The 27817-nt window shown below is 38.1% G+C and overlaps 1 protein-coding gene and 1 long non-coding RNA gene across 4 annotated transcripts in view; one reads left to right on the top strand and one right to left on the bottom strand.

The window, feature by feature from the left end:
• LOC110368491 lies at positions 1-27631 on the bottom strand. Its single transcript, XR_004927778.1, has 3 exons — positions 27440-27631; positions 11406-11555; positions 1-460 (listed from the first exon to the last, which is right to left on the bottom strand). It is a non-coding gene; the product is annotated as an uncharacterized LOC110368491 (long non-coding RNA).
• glra1 (glycine receptor, alpha 1) overlaps positions 1-27817 on the top strand; it is a 155214-nt gene that overhangs the window by 115428 nt on the left and 11969 nt on the right. For all 3 annotated transcript variants that reach the window (XM_036127006.1, XM_036127005.1, XM_036127007.1), the window contains 2 exons: positions 11350-11564; positions 15854-16000. In XM_036127006.1, coding sequence (XP_035982899.1) covers positions 11350-11564; positions 15854-16000 — 362 coding nt within the window. The remainder of the gene's footprint in view (positions 1-11349; positions 11565-15853; positions 16001-27817) is intronic.

Below are 27817 nucleotides of genomic sequence, written 5' to 3' on the forward strand. Positions count from 1 at the left end.
ATTTTAGCTAGTCCTTTATTCAGGGTTTGCCACAGCAAGTCATTAAAATTCACGCACATATTTGAGTTTTAACGCTGAACGGCCTTTGTGACGCAAGCGGGACTCAAATTCAGGTCCCCGTTTCAAAGACGTGGACTTAGCCCGCTATGCCACCACAGAGGGACACGGGGGAAACCAATAAAATAATGATTCAAAAAGGGGGAACAAAGATATGAAATAAATTAGTGAGGAAAATGATAAAAAACAAGGGGAAATAAGGAGGATTAAAGGAGCAATAAGAAAAGAGAAAGGGAAAATGAAAGGACCAAATCTGGAGGATGGAGCCGGTGATGGGGGCAAACTGAGGGCTGCTGCCACGCTCTGTTTCTCTCTCCATGAGATGTGGCTGAAAACCATCTGTCCCGTCCAGCACTCCAGAGAAAATCCAACAGATCCACAGATAGATGTGTTTTAAAGCTGTCTGTGGAACAAAGACAAAACGGAGAGCTCATTGGTTGGGCCTGTTCAGGGTTAATGCTCAGAGTGGCGAGCCATTGGTTTAGGTCCCATCAGACTGAACTGTTTCATTTCATGCTCTTTGAATATGCCGTAAAAAAAAACAACAACAAAAAGAAGAAATGTACACAGAACAACAGCACAAAAGATACAACTATGTCTAAAAATGTACTGTTTTGTAGCAACAGACACATTTGGAATATTTGAAACTGGTTTGGATTGATATTTATTTGAGGTCTGTCAAACTTATGCCTTGGGCTGCGGCTTTTTTGTTTTGTTTTGTTTTGCTGTTGTTTGAAAGACCCTCAGAAAACCTGTAAAGTTACTGAAGAATACCATCAAAGATTCTCAGGAGGTTTGGCTGCTTGAATAAAAAATGTGAAGCCATAAAGGCTGGTTTAGCACTCATATTTCTATCTTGTACGCGTTAGATTCAAACACAACCATGTGTACAAGTGCGTCTCAGTACCTTAGAATATTGTTGAAAAGTTTATTTATTTTGTGATTCAGTTCATAAAGGGAAATTTGTTTATTATATAGTTCCGATGCAAATATTTTATTCAAACTGGTGATTTTGATTATACTGAGTTTGAGGTAATGAGAGCAAAACAAAACTGATGACCAATAGAAAAGGAAAAAGATAATTTCATGTACTGTGGTAATTTTATGGCCTACACGTTCATGAAGAAACATGCAGACGTTTCAGTTATCCTTTCTGTGGAGGGTCTGAGTGACACCCTCTGTACACCACAATCACTTTATGAAAGAAGCTCTTTGGAAAATTAAGTGGAAGGAAAAAGTCTGAGACTTGAGAGGGTTGTGAAGCCAAGCCCAGACGGACAAGTCATGGACTGCAGCTGGTGGCCGAGGTTCAGGATCCAAGAACTGTAATGTAAAATATATTTGATCAATTTTAATTAGATTACTGTTAGAATTTAGCTACATCGTCACTATTGATCAAAATGTGGCCCACTTACTATGTTATTCCTGCCCTAGCAGAAATATATTTAATATTAATATTTAGGTTTATGTTTTTTATATGTATCCAGTGCTATTATTTAATGATTATTTCTAAGAATAATTTGTAATGTACACTGGGCATCTAAGTTGAGAAAGTTTTAGCAGTTCATTGTGCAATATTCTTAATGAAAGGCATCGTTTTAAAATGCAGTTAAATATTTGATTTTTTAATAGCTTATTAATTATGTATTATGAATAATTGAATGTATTTATTTATCTATTTGAGTAATTTGTGGAATATTAGTGTCCTTGTTTGAGGAAATGGATTGGACTGTTGGTCACTGGGCTGAAGTATATTTTTATCTCTCAGAAGAACTTTTATTTATTTATTTATTTGCTTTTTTTGGAAGTTAGAGTGGAGAGGCACATAATAACATAATAACATAATAATAATAAGTTACTTGAGGTTCTGGCTGACGTTTCATGATGATTTGGGAAACCATGACACCTGCTGGTGCTACCCAACCATATTTTATCAATTTCAACATTTCTATAGCCATCCACTGAGAAGGTTTAGGGAATGTCATGCTTCCTTCTGCTGACAAGCTTTACAGAGATTGTGATCTCCTTTTCCAGCAGAACTTAATTAAAGCAGGAATAGATGATTTTAGCAGAGCAGGCAGCTACCCTCACTGCACTTGATTGGCCAGACACCTGATTTTACTTCAATCTCACAATGAATCTCTGTGGTTTAGTTAAGAGGAAGACAAGAGTTGCCAAACACAACAATGCACATGAGCTGAAAGTCAATTAAAGCAACCTGAACTTCCTCAACATCTTAGCAGCGGAACAGGATGATCGTCTCCATGCCGCTCTGCACTGATGCAGCAATTCATGCAAAACACTCAACTACAGAGTGGATATGCTGTACAGCATGTGTAAAAACACATTTGTTTAAAATTGCCTTCAACTGTCCTAGTTAACTGAATCACCACTTTTTTGTTCTATTTTCTATCTATATTTTATTCCTTCTTGCTTTTATTCTGTTTTATTTTGCTATATTTTAATCATGTAAAGCACTTTGCATTGTCTTTGTACTGAATTGTGCTATATAGATAAATTTGCCTTGCCTTGCCTTACAGAGTTTTTAGTCAGCTGGCACATTTTATTAAAATAGTTTTTATTGGTTTTACATAATATAATTCCCCGAAAACTGAATTTGGTGTTTTCACTGGGTGTAAGCCACAGGCATCAAGTTAACTAACATAAATATTTAAGAAATTAATTTCTGCAAGTTTCCCTTTTTGAATTGAATAACTGGAATAAGACATATTTTCTTTGACAATCTAATTTATTTAGCTGCACCTGTAGGCATAGCTATTTTTCTGTCACCCTCGTGACATTACGGTTTCAAATGTTTCTTTCACACTGGTGTCTTTGCTCCCTCCCTCCTTGACATTTCTTCCACACAGCTATACAGGTAAAAGCTCAGCTTTTTGGTTGAAAGTTTGTGGTGTTTTCCTTCAGTGTAAAAAAAACAGCTCGATAAAGAGCACACAGACAAGAGGGCGGTAGGAGTTAGCTCATTAGTAGGAGGTTGGTCAGCAAAACATTCTTCAGGTATTTTGTTGAGACGATCCGCTTGCTGTCACTGGAACACAGCGGAGACTCTGAATATTCTGTGCAGCCTATGCGTACCTGAAATCTCCATCTTCCTCTGTTTCCTCTCAGTGCTTCAGTGACATAAATGCTCCCAAAACTGTTTACCCTTCCTTTTTGCTGCTCCTCTGCATCCCTCGCATCTCATCTCAGGGCTGTTACTCTGCGGTCGGGCTGCTCCTCTGTGGCCGTTCGCTTTATGTTTGTGTGAGTTGGCGTGCAGGGTTGCACTCAGCTCACTGCTTCCTAATCAAGCATTAAGAGGGAATTAAGGTGTCGTTTTCCTCAGATTTATTGGCTGCAGTCTACTGTGACACTGAAGAAGAGGGAACCTTTTCCCCGATATCCATCTCTTTCCTTCAATCTGCCACTGACTGTTTTCTTTTTATTTCTACCCCCCCCCCCCCCCCCCCCCCCCAACACCTATCCCCATTATCCCCAACACATACACACACACACAGAAACCCCTGTTTGAAATACTAATTACGGTTTCTGCTGCATTGCAGGGGGCTTTTGTTCTGGGTTGACAATTAGTTTGCACGTAAAAAAAAAAAAAGTGGTTTAACACCTAAGAGGATCAGTGACATGATTTGTTCTCTTGTGCGTCACTTCTACCCTTTTTGACATCAACTTCAGCTGAGGTACACACTACATCAACAACGTGTACATTCCTGCAAGGCGCTTCCTAAATGAGAAGTGCTGTGCCCAAGGGCAGAAATTTGATTTCATTTCATTGTTGGGGGGACCAGGGGGCAATAAACAGAGATCTTTCTCAGGAGCGATTTTTTTGTGAGCGCCAAAGAAAAAATCAGCACATCACTGCAGGCTAGCCACTACTATCAGAATCAAAATTGGCAAATATCTAATCAAGTAATTCAGTATTATGAATTTAGTATAATATTCTACATTGGTGTCGATTTGCTGGTTTTTTTTTTGCTCTCTTTCTATCTCTATCTGCCGTTACTTGCTCTGCTCCCTCTTATTTTCAGTGGCGCTCAGCTGCTCTGCCCCATTCTCAAAAACCTCAGAATGTCTGAAAGCCAATTGCTTTGGATAAATGTTATAAAGATATTTGTTGCTATCAACTAAAAAATTAAAATGTGGACAGTTTTGATTGACACAAAAGATTCAACTAAAGTAACGAAGTGAACAAAAAGTTTTCTGATTCCAAGTTTCATTCTATGTAGAAGAGGAAGTGAATAAAATGTGACATTTATTTTGTTTTAGGTATCTGCTTACGCTACGTCGCTTATTTGTGCTTTATAAACGCAGCTCCTCTGCCTCTCAGACGGCAAGGTATACATGCACCGTTTTGTGCGTACGCGTACTGCGTAAAAGCTGCTGCACCTAATAAAGCTTCAGGGAATAAAGATTCCTATGGGCAGGACAAAACCTCTAATTATAGCTCCTAGCTCCTGTTCCTTGACTTTTTATGGGATCAACCGTAAGAAAACCACCGTGGGAAGGAAAGGAGCTTCGGACTGCTGTGCCGACTTCTCTCATTTTCAAAATTTTCGTTAATTTTCCTGAGGTGGGCTGTGCTCATACATCATGTCACCCAAAGGATTGTGGGATTCCTTACATTTCCTGAGCGCCGGTAAGGGAGATCGCGAGGTTGCTATGCTGAAGTACTTTTAAGAGGAAGCATACGGGCTCCTTTTCCTACCTCCTTCCTTACTAACTGCACCATTAGGACAGCACTTATCATGACGACCGCTGACGCACCTCCGCTTTGGCTAACGAGTCCTTACCCAAAGGAGGTATGCAGATGGAGCCGATGAGGTTTAACCGCTGTTTAAAAGAGCAATAAGCAAAATTTCACTACCAGGTGGGCTTTTGAGCTGTAGACCAAAACAAGATGCGTGACAAGCCACGACTTTCTCTGCAGCCCCCCGCCCTCCCCTTCCACTATCACCCATCACCTTGTATGCACATAATTGCAAAGGAGAAAACAGCATCATAGCGAAGAAGTAATTATTCATAACTTTATAATGCTTTCTGATTCTGATTCTATTAGCAAGAGGACATTTCGATGCACTGGGCGTGCCCTCCACCATTCTGCTGCTTCGCTGCACTGCTCTGATGGCGGCATTTTATGAGCAGGGCGGGGCTAAGCCCTGAATGGCAGATATTCACATACATGCACGCCCGATCCGGCTTGTAGACAAGAGACTAAGTCTAAATCTTTCTTTTTGGCTTGCTTTTCATCGTTCATTATCGGTCTTCTTCTGTTTACCTGCTTTGTTTTAAGAGCAGGTGCCACTTGAGAAATTAGCAGTTTTCCTGTAACGTCACGACAGCCATATACAGTAATTGTATTATTTCTTTCTTAGAGAAAGAAAAGTAGCTTTTAGTACCCCAATAAGTGCCTTTATTCCCTATAAATTATAGTTTTACCATGAACTGGTAGACACAGGCAAGGTAGTACAATATTTACCTTCAAGTAATGATCAAAACGTCAGGTAACTTTGTTAGCATCAAAGGTTCAGTTGTGGTACCTTAATAAGCTGATTAGGCAGACCACTGAGAGTCTGAGTCGATTTAAACTGAGATTTACTTTTATTTATTAATTGTATAACCGTTTTTCGAGGGTTTCATGTGTTTTCTTTTGCAGTCCAATCTTATAGAGTACTACTTCATCTTTACAACGACTTAAAATCCATCTCAAAAAGGAAAACCTTTACACAGTGTGTTTATACCTCTTCTACTTGTGGAGGATAAATATGGATTTTAAAATATGCAGAGACATGATCAGAGTGCAGTGTGAAGTTCAGTAGACACACACAGACCCACCAACAGTGAGATATGGGCTCAGCTGAATAATTTCAATCTTCTTATCAGATGGAAAATATGGACAGCACTTAAAAGCTCCCAAGTGTATCACAGCTATAAATCAACCTCGTGAACTCTCCTCCTCCTCCTTCCTCTTCCCTCTTTCCTTCTGCCTTTTAATGTCTCCATGATCCTCTCCTCCCTTTTCTCCCTTTGGTTTTCCCTTAAATCTGCTGCCTCTCCTTTCCTCTCTGGACTTAAAGGGTTAACTCTGATGGGGCTACCCTCCTTTGACCGTCTTTGATTAAATGGATTGTCAGCCATCTTGCTCTCTGGCTATCTTGCAGTTTATTATGGGGACCCAGTTGCTCATTACATTACAGAGAGAGACTGAGAGACTTTAGCACAGCAACAGCACTGCATTGTAAATAAGTCTGCTGCTGCATAGGTCGATTATAATATCATTGCAGATTTTCTTTATGCACATTGTTTATCTCTGATACTTGTACTTGTACTAACAGGGTATTTTCTGTCATTTAAATGTTATCTAAAACACAGAACAATTAAACCACAGGAAACAAATAATTGTAAAAGGATTTGGCTCTCGTCCATTGACAGACTTTGTGGTGCTAGGAAACAGACTCTCAAAGTCTAACATGCTGGATCTTGGCTGTGTAGTTGTTTGAGTTATTTAGTACAATGTCTTAATAGGTAATTCAATAAGTAAACATACAATATTTATTTGTGTGTCATGTTAAGTCACATAATTAAATCATAACAATTTCTTAAAAGGTCTGAAACTTTACTTGCTGTACCTTTTAGACTCGCTGAGTTTTACTTTTCTGTGTCTTCAATTTACTTATTGTAGTTAGTTTTTTTTCTGACACCAGAAGTGTGTTTTTAAATCTCTGCCATCTTTACTTTCTCACCATCTCACCAATTATATGGCGAGTAGTGCTGCAGTACTTCATAGTTCCCAGTGTTCCTAGCTGCATGTCGCATAGTTACTTCCAGCATCCAACTCTATGCACGTCTAAAGCAAAGTTGATTTAGTAGTTTTGACTAAAAACGGATTTTAATCAGCGTCTGTCTTCACATATTGCACATAAAATTAAGCGAATTTGTATTCATATTCAACAATATTTGCCTGTATCTTTGTGTGTTTTGGAACAACTGTGGTTGGAGTAGTCTTGCTGCAATCAGAAGGTTGTGGGTTTCTTACTGTCAAATGTTGGCGTGTCCCTGGGCAAGGCACTTAACCCCGCGTTGCTTATCGATCTGCGTATCTGTGTATGAATATGTGCATGCATGTGGACGAATGTGGCTCTGGTGTAATGAACAGTATATATAACTAGAAAAGTCCTGTATTTGCCATCCACTTACACAAACATAGACTACAGTTGTTCCTATATCAACATTTTGAACATATAAAATATAAATATTATCCATCTATCATAAACCCATAGAAAATCCAAATGTGAGCAGTTGTTAAAGAGCTGTAAAAAAAATTTGCTGAATTCTATTTAAAAGTAGATTCCATCTTAAGTTGTAGTGTTCAACATGTCTATGTTGTTTTGTTTTTTTTGCTTTTGAAAGAATTAAATATGATTTTAGTACCAATTGTTCTTTTAATCTTTTAAATTCTGCAGTTCAGATTGATGAAGAAAACTGCAGAGCAGTTTGGACACTTTGGCAGTTCTTGTGTTTGCCAAATCTTGTAAAACACAATTACAAGATTTGGTTGCTAGAGCCGGCATGCTAATGTTAGCATTGCTTGCTGTGTTTTGTGCACACTGTAATCAATTCTGTTAACTGTTGTAGTGACTTTGTACACCATTACTGTGGTAGATTATGTGATAAATTTCCATTGCTCTGTATGTGGAAAATACTAAAATGTTGAAAAACATTATAAACAATCTTTTGTTTTGGTATTTACCTCTGGCATGCAAGTAGTTGGGTTAACAAGATAATATAAGTGTTGGCATGTGGCTGACTGAGTTTATCATGGATTATGAGATACCCAATGATATGTGTAAACTTAGACTTTTTTTACTTTACCAAGCAATGCATTTACTCTGGCATTTATTTTTACTTGTATTCTTGGCATTTCTGATAAAGCTCACCCTTTGCTGCTTTAAGACCAACTTTAGATTAGACTAGCTTTTTTGTTCACTATTATAAACTGTGTGTAACTCTGCCTTTTTCTTTGCCACTGTCTCCCATTATGGCACAGTAAAGGAATTCTTATCTTTTCTCATCTCTTGTGCATTATAGAGTGGAGGAAAGGTTACAGTTAAACATATTTTAGCACCTCTACAAAATCCACACTTAAAAGCCTTGTTATATGCTGTTAGCATGCTAAAAGCTTTTTAATTTGATGTATTAGCTTAGATTACTTGGTTGCAGTGCATCACGACCTACTGGGGTGTTTAATTCATACTTGTAAATTGGTATTACTGGTATTTAAGATAGAAAAATCAGCTGGAACGTTCCATGAAGTTGGACATCTGAAATAGAAACTCATAGATCTTCAAACAGTTTCAGTCTGTAAGATCCAACATGGCTGTCGGATGTCTAAAATGTAGACAAAGTTAGAGCAATAAAATATCTGTTTTCTGTTGAATTGACCTCACAAATATTGTACTGTGCGATGTTAGACAGATAAGTTCTAAGTAGTAATTTATTGGCACATGCTAAAAGTAACATGATTTGCAGCTTTTAGTTCTGAATTCAAAGGCGAACTGTACACAGCATGTTTTGGGAATGTAAGGATGTAATTTTAATTCTGCAAATTTCCTGCTACACTGACTAGTTTTATTATATTTTTTATTTTTTTTCAAATCTGTCTCTGACCAAAAACAATACTAATTGGTCTCCTATTTGTTGTGCTAGGGCGTCTCTAGAAAGGTTTGTGCTGGTAAAATTTAGTTGAAAGTTTTCAATACCCTCAGGAAATGAGTTATAGTCACACACAGAGCAATAACCCGAAGGAAGAAAAAAACTTGTGCAAACTTTTACACTTGCCTGCCAGACTGTTGCACAGTTTTTCTGTTTCCCCTTAAGAGTTTTCTGTTCTCGTATGTGATCCCATACTGACTTCATGTTGTTTAGATCAGAGCTCCTTGGGCTGCAGTAGCTGTTACACAAATCTTTGTTCTTTTGGTAGCCGAAGAGAAATCTTGACTCTGTTGGTGTATTTTGGGTCACAACGCTAAAGGCTTCTAAAGAAACGGAGGGATTAGGAGGAGGTGAAATTCCTGACTTTGTTCACTATGAGCTCTGAGGCAACAACATGCTGGGAGCACAAGCATCAACTACTGCTTTAACCCTCACAGCCTCAGGACTGGAAGCGCCTGTGGCACTCTATGGCGCAAAGATATAAAACACCTTTATTTCCACTGAAACAATACACTCTACCTATATAGTGCCATTCAGAAAAAAAACACAAGATAATCAGTTAAAGTATGTCAATTAAAATTGGAAATGAAGGAATCAGTAATTAAATGTGTGTATTTAAAAAAACATCTCCTTTAATTGAAACTTTGGTTTTATCTTTTTGTGCTAAATAATTAATTGAATGTGTCAGAACTATTCAAGTCACAGCCCAGTTATTTCCTTTACTTGATATTAGCTTTGCTGTATTATTTTCTCTTTTCTAAATGAGGCGTCAAATCTTCAAAACAGCTAACTTGATGGGAAAAAATGACTGGCTCCATTAATAGGAAGCCGATGGTGTAAGTATTGTGAACTATCATTTGAAAAGGATAGCAAACCAATAATTATTTTTTAATGCTGTACATTACACTCAAAACAAAAGGAGGAGACAAAGGAATATGGCTGACTGTTGTTACCTTGGACTTTTAACTAATAAATTCATATTTAGAGTAAAATTTTATTTAATTTATTTATGTATTTAAATAAGTACAATGCATAGTAATCAACATGTCAGCAATAAATATGCCAGAGATAGCACAGCTAAGAACAGCTAATTTTCATCCGTAGTCCTATGGCAGGTAAGAACTAAAAGCATCCCACAAAGCAGAGATCACTGCAAACATCACCTATATAACACATAACACAACAAACATGAAGTTACAATAAAGATAGGACGCCTTAACAAGTAGACAATGTACTTTACACATGAGGGCACCTCTGGTTGGTTTTCAGCCGATGTTTCACAGAGTTTACTGATATTAAGAATCTTACAGGATTTCTATTTATGTTGTAAAGTAAATAATATCATTGGATGGATAAGGGATAGTACATATTGGTCTGGGTTTTATTGTCATATGCTAAGTCTTAAAATATGTTTTGTCTTTAAAGTTCCTGCATTGTAATTTTAGGGAATTAAACTGCCGAATCCTGTTTAAATTCTTCTTTTAATAATTATCAGCTGCACTGAAGAGTACATCTAATGTTCGTTTCACTGACAGCTTTTGAATAACACTTTTTTAACTAATTTTTTACACTTTCTTTTCAGTTGTGCTTAGATTTGTAGCTTAAACCAGTGATATGTATTTCCATGTGTAAAATATACGCTTTGTAAACTAATGGAAATAAAGATCTGATGAATTGACTTTTAATGGGTTACAACATTTACATGATGATGGCTAAAATCAGAAAAAGAAGGGAATTTACAACATAATTTCAAACATTTTGCCATTCAATAAATAGCATATTAAACAAATGTACAACTGATACTTTTGTAGATTTTCTATGTTGCTATTCAAGAACTGGTGGGTAAAGTTAGAGCAGTTTATAATATTGCTGTTGGTTGAAGACACCTGGTGTGTGTTGAAACGTCCCAGTGGATTAAATTACTTACAGGTGCAACGCCACAGCTGGATATGCCAGACTTATTTCCTGATTATTTCCCATTGCTACTCGGCTGTATGCTCTGGCCGCCTCTTTGCCCCAAGATCTCAAAAGGCTGCTGTAATTGTTGGGCCAAATTAAAACGATGAATGAAGAGGAAGCAGCTTACTTCAGAGTCTGACGCAGGGTTAGTCTGTTAAAATGACGTTTTGTCTCGTGGCTCATTATCGTCAAATTGACATTTACAGCTTTCGCAGTTTTTGGAAATGATTGTGGATCTGAAACACAAACAGGGTTTGTCTTGTTAAAAGACATCACTACTATGTCTGCCTATATCACACAAGGACGGGATATAATTGACTCCGGGTCTAAGCTTGTTGTTTACTATTAAAATAAAATGAAATAGTTAATAAAAGATCACCATTTCGTGTTTGGATCTGATATTTTCCACTTTAAGAAAAATGTTAATGGTCAGCGTAAACGTCTCGCTAAAAAATTAACCGTCCATCCGGTTCAGTTATTTTTCATGGCATGCAAAATTTGTACCATTCATGAATATTGCTTGTGGCTCTAAATGGTCCCTGGTCCCTACTTTGATCTAAGATGGTTTTCCAAAGGCTAGAAACTTAAACTGTTCCTCTGTCTCAGGTAAATTCACCTGCATCGAGGCCCGTTTCCACCTGGAGCGTCAGATGGGTTACTACCTGATCCAGATGTACATCCCGTCGCTGCTTATCGTCATCCTGTCCTGGGTCTCTTTCTGGATCAACATGGACGCAGCGCCTGCCCGAGTTGGTCTGGGAATCACCACCGTGCTGACCATGACCACGCAGAGCTCTGGCTCCAGAGCCTCCCTGCCCAAGGTGAGATCAGAAAAACCTTCAAACGGTGCAGGGAGCGGGAATAAATGAAAACTAATAATTGATTGGCAGACAAGGCATAGATAAGGTACAGTGAAGGGCAAGAGAAAATCATCAAACAGAGAAAAAAAATGATAATTTTAAAGCCCACTGATCTTTTCGAGTGAAAGGGGAGCAAAATGAGCTTGTTTGAGCTCGGAGGATTCGAGGGAAGCTGTAATCCAAACACGCTCCCTGCAAGTTTGTTTACATCTGGAGCTGTGTACGCCCTGAAAACTGAACAAGTGAACCGTAATTCCTCCGCAGTTCAGCTGTCATAACAATAATCACGCACCACAGCTTAGCTTACATGTGGCCCGGTCACACACTCGCGGGGCAAATCTGTGTGACTGATATCAAACACACCTACACATGACGCGCTGCATCGTGTCAGGTTGGTGTGAAATGGAGGCGGACGGGAAGAACACGAACCACTAGGGTGGGCAGTGGCGGTCCTTTGTGCCCGGGCTGTGGAGTCACGGTTTGGTAGGTTTTTGGTGAGCTTCAGTCGAGACAAATAAATAAAACATGTATGCTGTTTTCTTTTTCTTTCATTAGCAGTAAACAAATTATCTTATATTTCATTATGTTCTAAATATGTGAAACTTCAGAGCTGACAGGAGATTCGGTTGGACTGTTTTTTCAATTATTAACCAGACATAGCCAATGCCTGGATGGATAGGTTATGCAACGGTGCAACCACTTGAAAACGGTCAATATTGATGTTTAGAAATGTTTAAATAAGACCGAGAGAAAGCTTCCTGGATGGGAAGTGAAACGTCTTCAGCTTCAGAATAAAAGTCCAGCTGTTTTATTTTTTAAACCATTTTTTTTTTGGATTGATCATGACCTGGATGAGAATCTTCACCAACGTTTAAATGAGACTTTGTCCACGTTTAGGAGTGAAACATGTTTAAATCTTTTCATAATTGTTCTGATATTTCAACAGCCTGGTTTACCAGCATGCACAGCTGGTGGGTAAATCCCCCTCTCATCAACGCAGATTCCTCCAACTTGCATTTCATTTCATGTAGTCAGAGTTTTAGCTAATTGGGTGCCAGAGGCAGCCATTTGGACGTCAGCTGATTTTTCTCCAGTATTTGTGATGTTTACCGTCAGCTTGACGTCATTTCAGGTGAGATGTACGCTGACATAAAGTTTTGATACGGCTCACCTTTTTTCCCCTCTGCTGGCGCTGCAAGAGGAACCTTAATCATCCTAAATCGCAGAGTTTCAGGATCCCTGGGAATAAATCTGTTTTGTTCTGGTATCGCTTTTCAAAGTTGTGCTACAGAAACTTACTTAGCTCTGCCCATAACCCTTCTGAATGTTTGGATACAAAACAGGGCTGTATGTGCTCGGTTCACGTGCAAATACAGCACGTGTCTACCGGATATTTTCGGTACCAACAAATGTACAGTTACACCCCAATGATCCATAAATCACAGACAAATGTAAGGGTCGTAACATAGATGGGACCAGTAAATAGAGATTTGCTTTTCAGCTCGTTTTTCATACAACAGGCTGCAGCAATGCTCTAATCACTGCAGATGAAGCCCCAATCACTTTTAAAACCAAGGATCAAGGGAATGTGGGAGCTAATCGACTTCTGAGTTCAATAATACAATGGTAGTCCACCTCCATGTGGGCCCACCAACAGGTGCGGTGTAAGCTGGGTGACAGGGGACGCTGGGAATCAGCCTGGGAGTCAGCCTGATTCATGCTGTGATGGTCTGGCTGATTGTATGTTGCAGATGTGCAGAATACAAATGAGCTGGAACCTCTGAAGGTGGCATTTGAGGGAAAAAAGGGTCCTCATTCAAAAAGGATTCCCAATGTCTGCAGGGGTTCGATCCTCCGCAGTTTAGCATTACCCACAATTCATCAAGTAACTGTAATATTCACATTGCAAGAAATATTGAAAAAAGGTCCAATAGTCTAAAGATACTTTTAAATGTTACTATTTGGTTCAAAAATACTTTAAGGTAAAACATGTCCATGTTGATTAGGACATATGTTTTGGACTGGGGTCCCACTAAAATATTCTGCGGTTTCCCGTTTTCAGTTTTCTAAATAAGAACAACAGAATTTGATTAGAAATGAGCTGTTTTTTTCACTATGACAAGTTACTTGGAGACTTTGGCAGAAATAACCCACAGCATCACAGATCCTCTGTTGTACCGTGGCCATTAGGTGCTTTTCTTCAGATCCGTTCCTCATCTCAGAAACAAAAATGGGAGTTTCTGTTGCAGAAAAGCTTCACCGTAGTCTCATCTGAGCGGAATAACGTCTTCCTGTTAAAGTTACAGCAGCATTTTGCTAACTATAGTTGCTTAAGTTTGTGGGTTTAGAACAGAGAAAAGGCCAATTTCATGCCTCCCATACAGCCAGTTGCCCTGTAGATAGTTTCAAATAGTTGCTGTGGACAATTGGTGACCCTACAATGCCACTCTCAGCCGAAGCCCCTAAACCGTGAGCTCTTATCATTCTGCTCAATGAGCGTGGTGACAAAATAAACTTGGATCCACAACCAGTCTTGACTTACATATTCCAGTTTTTTTAAATGTTTTATGGTGTTATGTTGACTCTAGATGTTGGAAAATGTAAGGTAAATAAGCTATTCTTGTAGCCTTTTCTTGACTGGTGAAGATTGATGTCTACCTTACTTGAATGGTATGTTCTGTTATGTTGCCCATTTTGAGGACTGGCTAATAAAAAAGGGTCTTTGTGTCTTTTTATGCTTATACTTAAAGAAAAGTGAAAGTTGCAGGTTAATGTGAAACGGCTCTCATACACAGACCAGCTTTAAAAAGTTTCAATTAAAAGAATTCTTGAATTATTTATTTTTGTTAAGATATTTTTGTACTAACTTATAGATAAACATGAAAACAATACTTTTGGGTGAGATCATGCTGCTATAAATAATTTTTGAGTTTTTTAGCATTAGTGACAGGAAGTGTGCTGAGAACTGTATATAGAGTAAGTGTTAGAGGTGGGTAGAGCATTGAGATACCTTTAACGTTTACTCAAGAGCAGCACTACTTCAAAATATTTTTACTCAAGTAAAAGTAAAAAAGAGTCAGCCAAGAAATTACTCCAGTAAGAGTAAAAAGGTATTCAATATAAGGTTACTCAAGTACTGAGTAAGTAATCATAACAGCTGGTGATTTAATATTTTAGATATATTTTAGAAATATATCAGGTTATGTGCAAATTCTGGTATTTTGAAGACAGAAAATTACCAAAAATATACAAAGAATAATATAATTGTATAACAACAAATTCAGGCAGAAGAAACCCTTTTCTAAATATTTTTTTCCAGCACTAAACTTGAAAGCAGTGCTTACAGCAATTAATGAATATACAATATGTTAGAACAGTGCAATTTACTTCCAATAACGATATCTACTGTTTACTGAATGTTCATTTGATCTCCAAATGGCTCAATGAGCTCAGCAGATAGAAAATAACATTAAAATAACGAAGGTTGTGTACAAATAAGAAGCCTCACTTTAACATAAACTCTTGTTTTTTGTCTCTCTGGTGCATTTTTGGTTAAAACAAGTTTGTTCTTTATTCATAAAGTTTCTGACAATAGGTAGAGTAGCCAGAATTGTTACTCGAGTAGGAGTAGCGGCACATGAGTAATAATATTACTCCTGTAAAAGTAAAAAATACAGTGCAGTAAAACTACTCCCAAAAGTACATTTAAGTGTTAGAGAGGCAGAGATAAGTGTGTTCCCAGAATGCATTTTTTCAGGTTTGTAATATTTTTTCAAACAAGTCTGTGATAATGACTTGTTTCCTTGTACATCGTCTCTTTATGCCTGAATGAATCTCAAACCAAGGTGTCTGTCAGCTGTTCAAAAATAAATCTTTTGCTATCAGTCAAGGTGAACTTAACAGGCGTGTGTGTCTGTGTAAAAAAAAAAAATCCAGTCATAATTTAATTAGATTTTACACAGCTGATTGTGTTTTCTCTATGTTTGACACAGGCTTCACAAAGTGATCAGTCTAGAGATGAAGAGGTATAATAAAAGGACAGGGTGTAAATTAATTACTGAATGATCTACAGAGACTTAATTTAGTCCCTGTCAGCCTGAAGTCTACTGTTTCATTTGAAAAACAGATAGTGAACCACAAAAATGGAAGACCTCCAAAACTAAAAACTAAAAAAAAAAAACAGGCAACAGGGTCTGTTTATTTATTGTGCTTCAGTCAGTCTGATGATTTTTGTTTTGGACTTCCTGCAGGTGTCCTATGTGAAAGCCATTGATATCTGGATGGCCGTCTGTCTGCTGTTCGTCTTTTCGGCCTTGTTGGAATACGCCGCCGTGAACTTCATCGCCCGCCAGCACAAGGAGCTGCTGCGCTTCAGACGGAGGCGACGACACATGAAGGTAATCGCTTCTGACTGTTTTCTCCAAGGACTGGCCCTTTGGTCCCGTGTCAACTTCGAATTCAGTCGGGCTTTATTTAAATTTTAGATTTTACGCCTTCTGCGGAAGGCAGTTCCAAATCCTTTGGAGTTTGGTGGATTTTTTTCTTTTCTTTTTGCCTTAAACAAAGAATCTGTCCAAAAGGTGTTTGTTTAGTCATGTGAAACAGATTTTTTTGATTTTTTTTTTTTTTAAACTCCCGTCTTCTGAAAACATTCAGTCCTTGCTGGAAGCTGGCTTTTTGTGCAGTGCTGATTATTGTCTGGCAGAGAAACGAGCCATCAATGTTTTATAGGCGGAGCGTCGATTGAAGGCTGATCCGAGCTGCACAGCAAAGGGCTTGTTGTGAATTCACAAACATACGTACCAACAAGAACAAGAAAAAAAAAATCTGGTAGCTGAAATGCAGAGAAAGACTGCTCGGAGCACTTTTTTTTTTTTCCATTTTAAAGGCCATTCTAAACGATATCCTTTTAAAACATGAAATAATATGAACTTATATTAGTTATTCTCAGCCAAACTAATAACCAAGGCTCACATTAACAGAATGGGAAATTAGAAAAGCTTTGCTGTAATTATAAAAAGGAATAACAGTTGAATCCGTGAAGGCTCTCCGGCGCCAGACTTTAAATACGAAAACACAACCAAGTCCAATAAAAATCTGAATGAATAATTCAAAGAGCAGGATGGTGCATAAACACTCAGAGTAGATGGAAACATTATAGTTGTAAAATTGATCTTTTTTCTCAGTCTGGATTCTTTATTGATTTTGTGGGAAATTCAAGCAACCAGTAGTGCTATAAAAACCCCAATACAAATGTAATCTAATAAATAAACAGAAAATAAAAATAAAAGCCAGCGTCGTGCCTGAGATGGTTGTAAGGGTGAGCTGAATGTTTAAAAATAGCTTTTTTTTTCTTTGTGACAGCTCTCTGAGCATTGAGATACCTTTAACTTATTCAATTTTGACATCAATGTGAAAACAATAAATCTCATAAGCCACTTTAACTTCCACGAACTGTCAAAAGGCGGCAGAACGTTACATCAGATAACATCAAGCCTTATTAAAGAGCTTGGAAACTGTTGTTTGATTAAATGTCTTAGAAGTAGCTCAGATGCTATAGTTTCAAACACAATGACCCCTGTCTCCTTGTCTTTGGAGGATTTTCTTTTTTTTTTTTTTTCCAATTTGCTCTAATTTCTTTCAGTTTGTCTCGACTCTGCAGTATTTAATCAGTGCATTCTGTTTGTCTGGTTGGATTTATCGGAGTCAGGCGGCTGTATTGAATAAGGAGTAAAGCTGTCAGGCCTGCAGGGAATATTGATGCGCTGGCTGATTGTGAAGCTGGAGGCCATTGTGGGGTACAGGGCACACACACACACACAACAAAAAAAAAACACAACAACAACTCAAACAGCCTCAAGAAAGGCAACAATACACTTGTAATTTGAACCAAAAATGAAGTCCAAGCAGGTTGGATTTGTGATTTTGTGTCAGAGCGAGGGGGAGATTTGTTTGTTCAAAGTTAGTTAATATATTTCTAAGTGCTGTCGTGGAATTTGGTGTCGAAGGGCCATGCCTTCATGTTTGATTTAACTTAAGATGCATGATTCAGCCTGACATGTCATGTGCGAATATCACATGTCAGTCATTTTTTATGTATTTATGAGGACACATCATCCCCAGGAGGCCAGTAAAGTGGCAGGTAAATTAGGATGCCACGTTTCAGGATTGGGATTAAGGTGCGAGAATATCAAGGTTTAGGATGACTGCTTCATTTATTCTTATCAAAACCATGCATTTAATAATTTTGACTTCATCTCACATCATTTTACATAGTTGTAGGGTACATTTGCACTTTTGATACTAGTGACCTGGGGTCAAATCTCAGTTGTGTCAGGAAGGGCATCCAACGCAAAAAATCTGCCAAGTCTGGTGTGGGAGCTGTAATGGCTGGTAGAAGAAGCGGAGAAGCCGAAAGCACTTACTCACTCGGTCTGTGTCATTTTACCAGTTAAAGAATTAAAATTTGATCTTAAAATGCAGGCATTTTGGCCTCTGATAAAAGAAGTAACATCCATGGGTGTTGGGTCATAGGCAAGATGGAATTTTCTTCACGAGAACATGAGACTAAATTTATTTGATTTTTTTTCAAAAATGAGAATCTATATTCTTATTTGTATATATATATATATATATATATATATATATATATATATATATATATATATATATATATATATATATATACATATATATATATATATATATATATATATATATATATATATATATATAGTAGTAATCAAAAAATGTGTTTTAATGAATCTCGAATTCTTTGAAACACAATCTTGGCTTTAAGACATTATAAAACATATTTGTTTCAGGTTTGACCAGAAAAGCATTTAATCTCTAGAACTATATATGATTCCTTATAAATGATTAGCACTTGTTACAAGGTAAATGTGCAAAACACACTGCCTTTATTTGATATGTATCAAAAATGTCTTCATCTTCAATTTAAACTCTTTCCCTGCTGCTGGTTTGGATAGTAAGACTATTGTCTAAGTAGAGCCAAATTAAGAAAGACATTATACGGCCAAATAAACACAGACAACTGATTCTTTAAGGAAGGATCAAGGTTTAAGTTTGTGTTTTTAGCTAATGTCTAAACATTTTCATGGCAGACTTTTACCAGTGCATGAAGGCATGGACTGTTTGTTATCAAGAGCGACCTGAACCTTTGAGATCGCTGAGCGGACTGGACCGGGCCAGCGACCCAGACCACTTTTGGGAGCACCAGGAAAGGCGTTCCCAAAGGTGGCCAGTCTCTCCCTTCTGTTATTTACCAACTAAAAGGGGTAGCTATGTTTTCCTCCTAACAAAACTACTAATGACTTAATATGAAACATTTCTATTCAAAATAAGATATTATTTCTATATAATATTATGTAACAAAATAATATTTCTAACTTTCTTACCTTAGAAGACATTACGGCTCTAAAAAAAAAAAAAAAAAAAAAAAAAAAAAGTCCGGACAGTTAGCTTTTTTTCTCCTCTCCAATGTGCGTGCACGACACTGGTGTTATTTCAACTTGTCACCAGAGGGGGCAGACATCAGTAAAAATCCTGGAACATGTGCAATGTACCTTTAAAAAGAGACACTGGTACAGAATGTTGAGTGTTTTTTTATGATGTTTGACCTTCTGAGGAAGGACCACATATCGGCATCACAGCATCCCTCTACGCATTTATTATATTGTAAAGGATTGTTAGGATTGCAGCTATTACCAGCTGTCATGCATTTGGCCTGCCAATAACATATTTAGCTTGTTGGATGAGTCTCATTGCAGTAGGGACCCACAACTGATACAGATGATGGCGTCTAAAATGCTTAAGATCACAGAGAGCGTTGGAAGTGATAATATCGCACTCCAGTTTTTCTTCTTTTAAGGTGCTATTTACTGAACTCAGAGTAAGATTGGCTGTTTGTGAAGACCAGACTGCTGTTCCCAGTGACTACAACTTAAATGGACATCATCAAAAATAATTAAGAGCAGAGTGTGACATCCGCCTATTAGAAAATCTGAAGAGCTCAGAGAGGCAGAGAGAGAGTTGGCAGAGGTGAGAGACATGATAATATAAAAATCTATTAATCCTTAATCCCATTGTTGTCATTCCCAATCCCCTAAACCCTGACGACAGGTGAAGTGGTGGATTAAACAGTCCGACCACCGCTGCACTTTCTGAAAGGACCAGACACAAAACCTCTCTCTTTTTATTTCTACCTCCGGGCCTCTCGATCCTCTCTCATTTCAACTGTGGGAGCAGCGAGGCTGCAGGCTTGGAGCTGACCAACATCTGGCACGGTTGACTTTTTTCTTTCTGTTGTGGTCGCGTGATGACTGAGGAGGTGAATTCAGGCTGTCGCTCTGTTACACAACAAGCATCCTTGTTCAGATGAGGTCAACATGTTAGTGAATTCACAGCTGATGACATTTTAGTCGTTGACACATTATTAGTGATCGCTAAGCTCATATAATAATAAATAGTTGAGTCCAGGTCCTTGTTTCTTAAATATTACTTTTTTTTTTACTAAATGGGGTTATATCATGATTCCTGCAGGACCATCTATGAATGATTGACTTCATTTTGAATAATCAATCAACATTTTTTTTACTAAAACATTAATATATAAAACATTAATCTTTCTCTCAAATTTTAAGAATTCTTTTTATTCAGATAATTATGTGTATGCAGGACTGTGTGCGTTTGTGTATACATCTCCTGCAGAATTTGCGATTTGTTGCATGCCATGAAAATGCTAAATAAAAATATAACTATGGACCAGTTATGCTTGGTATTAAACCTTCCTTTTAATAAATTTTCAGTTTTCTGTCAATGATTATGTTCTTCTGCAATCTAAAAAAGTGTCTTAAGCATCTCTTTTATTAAAAAAACTCATAAATATAATGTTTTACCGACTTTGCAGACTATTGCGTCAAAGTACCTAAACTGCAGCAGTTTGCAATGCAAAACCTTGACAGGTGAAAACAGTAAGGAGCTTTTCTGCTTCTCCGTGTTAACTATTTGAAACCAGGAGTTCAGGGAACTCTGAAAACACGGGGAGGATAGAGGGTATTTGCATTTGAAGCAGGACTTTGCATAATTTTGTGGAGATGGAAAACTCATCATCCAAAACATTTATTAAATTTAGCTGCTCTGCTCTTTTCACTCTATTTCAAGTGTGGTTTAATAAAAAAGGTGAAGAAGATTCGATATAAAAATGATGAGGACTCTCAATAAGATGTTGAGCATTAATCCTGACAGCGGTGCTGTGAAATAAATCTGGTGATGGTGAAAACCCCGTCTGACACAGCGAGGGAGAGAAATTGAGACAGTCCTCCGGCGTCACGTTCTTAATTAACCTCCCAGGCCAAGTCCTTCTAATGTGAGTCTAATGTGATCCATTAGAGAGGACTATCAGTCAGGTTTCAGCTCAAAGGAAAGCGTCACTGCGGCATGTAGAAACCAGCAGACTGGGGAAATCAAAGCTAAAACATGCAGATGCTGTCAAAGCTTTAAAAGAAATGGCAGAGGAGGAGGTGGAGGCTAATAAACATCTCTAACAAGTGTTTAAGCTGCCTGATCCTTCTCCTCCTCACAGCTGGAGGAGGCAATCACTCTTAGTTGTCATCGAGAGGAATCTCGATGATGACCCTTCAGCTTTGTTTAATTGAAGTAGTCTTTAGAGGGAATGACTCCTGCACTTCCTTTTGACTGTTTGAGGCCATAAAAAAAAAGCAGTGATAGGGAACTAAAACCCGTGTCAGTTCAAATCTGCTCAGGTGACACGGGAAATAGTGGCACGGGAGAAAGTAATGAACTTCAACTGAGTTAGGTTTTTACTCAGTGCTTTGATCTTAAGCTTTATATATATATATATATATATATATATATATATATATATATATATATATATATATATATATATATATATATATAGATAGATAGATAGATAGATAGATAGATAGATATAGATATATATATAGATATATATATATATATATATATATATATAGAGAGAGAGAGAGAGAGAGAGAGAGAGAGAGAGAGAGAGAGACAGAGAGAGATCTATATATATAGAGATAGATCTATATATACAGAGACAGATCTATATATAGAGAGATCTATATATATAGAGACAGATCTATATATATAGAGACAGATCTATTTATATATAGATAGATCTATATATATATATATATATAGAGAGAGAGAGAGAGATAGATAGATAGATAGATAGATAGATAGATCTATAGATAGATAGATAGATAGATAGATAGATAGATAGATAGATAGATAGATAGATAGATAGATAGATCTATATATATATATATTGAGATAGATAGATCTATATATATATATATATATATAGATTATATTATATATATATATATAGAGAGAGAGAGAGAGAGAGATATATATATATATATATATAGAGATATATATATATATATAGAGATATAGATAGAGATATAGACACTGGTTTTACTCCCTTCAGAAGGAACACATGAATTACTAAACTTAACATTAATACACAAATAACTTCTTTAGTTGTTTAGGTTTTATGTTAATATCTCAAAGAAACAACAGCAGGATGAAGTACCTGGTTATCTTGTCTCCAGACAATAATTGAGTCTTCCACTTGGTAACGACGTAATTCTTCCTTTAAATAACTAAAAAAGATGGCTTGTTTACAAGTTTATCAGTTTTACACATGACCGTCAGCTTTAGAGGTCAATGATTCAGATGGACTGAGTTTAGCTTTAACCCGGTGTTAAACGTTCTTTTCACTTGCTATTTGGCTCGGGTTCAGGCATTTAGAACCGCTTGGACAGATTTATGAAGAGAAAACTCCTCCGCTGCATCTCACAAATGTATATATTTCAGTCCCCAATAAGCCAGACATAAACTCATTTCAGTGCAAATCCTTTAAATTTATGTTGTATTTCTTGCAGAAATTCAAAAATGATCCCACATGCTGCAAATTCACCGTTGTTGTTTTTTTTTACTCGTTTCCCTTCCTCTCCAGGAAACAGTGATGTTCAGTTTCTGCTGATTGCAGCTGGTGCCAATAAATACCCATTACCGCTGCAGACTCATTTGAATTTGAGATGAATGCTAATGTACCATTTCCCTCTGCAGACAGAAGCCAGAGGTTGGTGGGCATTGGGTTATTTGTCCATTCTGAATAAGGCTTGAACTTCAACCTGACCGTATGGGGGCCAGACTTAACAACGGTCCTGTTTACCCTCCTTCTGTGGAGACTGCTCCAGTGCAGATTGTTACTCCTACACGGCCCTGCTTCTGCGTTCAGGTACATGCTTTAAGAGCAACATCTTGCTGGATTTGCAGGACAGGGATTGCAATTGTGACAGACATTGACAGTTGCAGCTCATTATTTTCTTTCAATGGATGTATTTTTTTTATGGGAAGTCTCACGGTGGCTCTTGGCCCAGTTAGGGGGATTTACAGGCAGAATCAGCGTGTCAGTGTGACGGATTTAGATTGGGAATTTACACCTGGATATTTCCCTATAGAGGATTTGTTCATTGCTGCTGTGCCATCAACAGTTAGTCGGCACATCGTTGGAAATCTATGACCTGCCTAAACAACGTCCTCTGGGGTTTTGTGGCTTTAATGCAACCGCCTGCAAAGTGCACTTTGCAGCAGTGAGCGCTTGAAGGGAAATCAAAAGGACGGACAACCGGGTCTGATTTCTGAAAAGTTCGGTGGGGCTGTTTTTTTTTTTTTTGGGAGACTGTCAGTCCAGATAAAATGTGTCTGCTTCTGTTTGCTCGGCTGGAATTGGCAGATATGTAATTCTGAATTCATGCCTGAGTGCCGCTGTCCCTGCCTTGACATAAATCCACTGCTGCACCTCGGCTCGTATTTCAGTGTTGAACGTGAGCCTGTCGCGGAGATGCAGGTAGCTGCAGCAGATGAAGTGGTCCCCGTTGTGCTGATTTCTGTGGTTTCTACCCTGCTGCTTTATTGATTTGTTAGTGGCACTGATAGTCCAGGGAGAAAGGAAGGAGCCGGAGCAGGAGGAGCAGTCGGACTGAGGCTGGCTGCTTCAGAAGGTTGTCTAATTAGAAAGACGGAGCAAGAGGGCATCAGACGAATGGATACTGCAGCCCCGAGAGAACAAAAAGACAGCGTGGCCCCCCTCTGTGCGTGGAGGCAGAGTGACACCCCCCCTGCTGGGAGTGCAAAGCAACTGTGCAGGGATCAGATCAATAGCGCAGCTCTTCCTTGACAGATCGGCCCGCCTGGCAGCAGCTCGCGTGTTTAATACAGACAAGCTCTCCCTACTGAGCGAGAGAGTGATCTTCTTTAGGAATCAAAGAGAAGTCGAACATGACTGCCTCTCACCTCCACTTCAATCACAACTATCTTTACTTGCAAAGTCAGTGCTATTATTAAGAGCAAGGCCCAGAATACAAATGTGTGTTTTTTACTTTGGGAAAGGTTTCAATTAAAATGCATAGCTTCTTGAGAAGTCACTCCAGGAAATTAACATTAATGACATTCTGAAAAACGGGATTACCGAGTTAAACTGGGTTTAATATCAAGATTCACAAATCAGTCTTATAACCAAAAGCCTGTCTCATAATCAGAATTGATCACAAAGAAAAATGTATTACAAATAGATGAAGAAAATACATTTATGAATATTTTTCATGATTTAAGGTTTTATTTATTGTTAATGCAAAGATAATGATTGCTTTATTCAACAGACTAGTGGTCCACAAAGAGATGATACACAACTATACGACATTAAAAACAAGAGAAAAACAATATAAATCTTATAAAAGACTTGCATACTGACTATTCAACAATTCAGGGAAAAAGGGAAATATTAATGAGAACTAATCTATTAAAAACAACAAGACAAAGTTCTAACACTAATTATTCTACGCAAATAATTCTAATAAAAAATACTGAATCAGGAATGTTTGTTCAAATTCCTAATATATAGTGGTGTGAAAAGGTGTTTGCCCTATTCCTGATTTTGTTCCTTTTTTGTATGTTTGTGACGCTCAATTGTTTCAGAACATTAAGCAAATTTCAATAAGTCAAAAACAACACAAGTAAACACAAAATTCAGTTTTTAAATGAAGGTTTTTATTATTAAGGGAGAAAGAAATCCAAATCTTCATGGCCCTGTGTGAAAAAGTGTTTGGGCAACCCTTAGCGGCAGCAAAGCCAGTCAAGTGTTTGCGATAACTTGAGTTTTCTCCAGGGCTGTGGAGGAATTTTGGCTTTCTCGTCTTTGCACAATTCTTGTAATTCAGCCACATATTTTGATTTTACAGCACCAACGGCCTTTTTAAGGTCATGCCACAGTATCTCAATGGGATTCAGATCAGGACTTTGACTAGGCCACTCTAAAGTCTTAATTTTGTTTTTCTTCAGCCAATCAGAGGTGGGCTCGCCGGTGTTTTTGAGGTAATTTTCCTGCAGCAGAACCCAAGTTTGTTTCAGCTTTGGGTCACAAGCAGATGACCAGAAACTTTGTGGGTGTTGCTGTGGTCTTTTGTGACCTCTTGGATGAGTCGTCGCTGAGCTCCTGGGTTAATCTTAGTCAGACGGCCTGTCCTGTTCCATGTTTTCAACATTTGTAGTTGATGGCTTTCACTGTGGTTCTCTGGAGTCCCACGGCCTTAGAAATGGCTTTGTAATCCTTTTGGAACTGATAGATCTCAATTACTTTCTTTCTCATACGTTCGTTCCTAAATTCCTTTGGATCTCGGCACGATGCCTAGCTTTTGAAGATCTTTTGGTGTACTTCAGGCAGGTCCTATTTAAGTGATTTCTTGATTGAAAACAGGTGTTTCAGTAATCAGGGCTGGGTGTGGCTAGAGAAGGTGAACTCAGGTGTGATATACCAGTCATTTTCACACAGAGCCGTGTAGGTTTTAAATTTTTTACCTTAATGATAACAACCTTTATTTAAAAACTGCATTTTGTGTTTGCTTGTTATATCTTTGATTAACATTTAAATTTGTTTGATGTTCTGAAATTCTTAAGAGTGACAAACATACAAAAACATGAGAAATCAATAAGGGGGAAGCACTTCTCACTCCACCGCATATGGCAGTGGTCGATGTCCTATATGTGAATTTTTTTCTGACTCAACTGATTCAGATGTTTGAATTACAACCTCAGCACGTCATCAAGTTCTACAGAGGCCTGGCAGTGACCCAATCATTCGATTCAGCTGTTTTGAACCAGGGAAACATGCCAGACTCCAGCCATTGGGGATGATCTGTGAAGCTTATGGGACTCTCAGAAACAGTTCTATGACCTTTTTCTGACTAAAAAACTAAAACTTAAACCTAACAGATAGAATTAGTCGAGCAGAGGGGTCAGCCTTTAGGATTAGGTGAGATTATTCACCTTCAACACCTCAACATCCATCCATCCATCATTACACCTGCTTATCAGTAGGGCTGTGCATGAAAATCCATACAAAGATTAATATTGATGTTTTTAAAAACAATTTAATATCGATATTCTGGCTTTCAGTATCAATATACCTCCCAACCCCTAGGGGGTGTTATTACAGCGATCCATTGCTGTTCACAGCGAGGAAGAGCAAATGAGACGACAGGATTTTAGAAGCGCCTTCGTCCCTTAAATCAGACGTTTGGGCACATTTTTGGTTTCTGTGAGACGTTATACGGATACGGAACCAAATGCACTTTATTTTCCTGCTAAATATATCAGTGTTCAATGAATTGAACATATATATAATATTTGGCTGGTTTTGTTGATTGAATGACTTTGAGCATTAATTTGAAAGTAATAAATATCTATATTGGAGTCTAATCAAATCAAGCTTAGCTATATTGAGAATCGTATTGTATCGTGAGCTATGTATTGAGAACTGTATCAAATCGGCTCATCCTAGATGATACCCAGTCCTTCTGATCAGTGCATGTTCACGACAGGTATCTCCAGCGGTCAGTGGCCCAAGGTGGGGTGACAAGTTGCCAGTCCTCCATAGGGCAGAGAACAAACAAAAGGCATTAATTGTAGCCCAAATCAAGAGCTGGCACCATTCACAGCATCAGCAGAATGTAAGCAGGGTGAACTGCTCCATCTGTTCATTTTGCAGAAGGCAGATCTCAGTTTGATACAGACAGTGTCCACTAGGAGTAAGGAAAGAGGCAGCAGGTTGTCTGCCACAGGTCTAGGTCAGTGGGATCCAAAGGAATTCCTTTAATCTCGATACACTGCATGTTTCAGATGTTTTTCTCGTTCAACATAAATTAATCACATTAGGGCTCATTACCAGGCCTCTGCAGAACTTGATGCCATACTGGGGAGACAATCAATGCATTTGAATCAACTGTGATGGATTCAGGAGCAGATTTAAAACCTGCAAGGCATTGGCTCTTGGGGACTGGAGTTGGAGTCTGGTCTAAGGTGTTTGGCTGTTTGAGAATGTGATTCCCAAGCTTTGGGTCACTAATAATTACCAACAATAAAAGATGAGACTTCCCCAGGTATATTTACTGAGGAAAATGAGAAAGATATTCCACAGCTGCTTGGAGGACAAAAAGACAATTGGCGTAAAGATATTCAGTTTCAGTTCATACATTCACAAATGTTTACAAAATCAATAATCAATTTTTATACATGGAATATTCATGAATCAATTTAAAACTTCTCAATGAACATGTTTTTACTTGAATGTGGAGAAATGTTTTTGTTCATAGTAACCAACAAGGTCATATACTATTTATGTTTTTCACCAAGGCAGACCATTGCTACACAAATGAGACTAAACCATCTTTAAGCTGCTAAAGCTACATGACTGTACTCACGGACTTTCAGGACAAAAACTGGAACAACCTTGAGACAGTTCCTCTCCTGTAGCAACCTCTGTTTTTGACTCACTCTGTCCTACGGAAAAAAAAAGCTGTAGGTTTGGAGAAGCGGTCAGTGGAGAGTGGCCGCAGACGCTATCGCACTGTTTGAAGATGACAGAGTCTCATTAGGGAAACCTCACTTCCTGATTGATCGGCTATAATCGTCTCGTTAGCTGTGATTAGGTGGGGGGATGCTGTACATGCTGGTTTGCTCAAGCTGCCTTGATCTCTCTGGCTGTTCGGCAGCTCAGAGAACAAAGGCAGATAAGAGCAAGCAGAGATTAAGAGGCTTGCCGAGCAGTGGGAGTGAAATCAGCCTCCAGACTGACAGGT

The sequence above is a fragment of the Fundulus heteroclitus genome, chromosome 23 (assembly GCF_011125445.2).
Source record: "Fundulus heteroclitus isolate FHET01 chromosome 23, MU-UCD_Fhet_4.1, whole genome shotgun sequence".
Lineage (NCBI taxonomy): Eukaryota > Metazoa > Chordata > Actinopteri > Cyprinodontiformes > Fundulidae > Fundulus > Fundulus heteroclitus.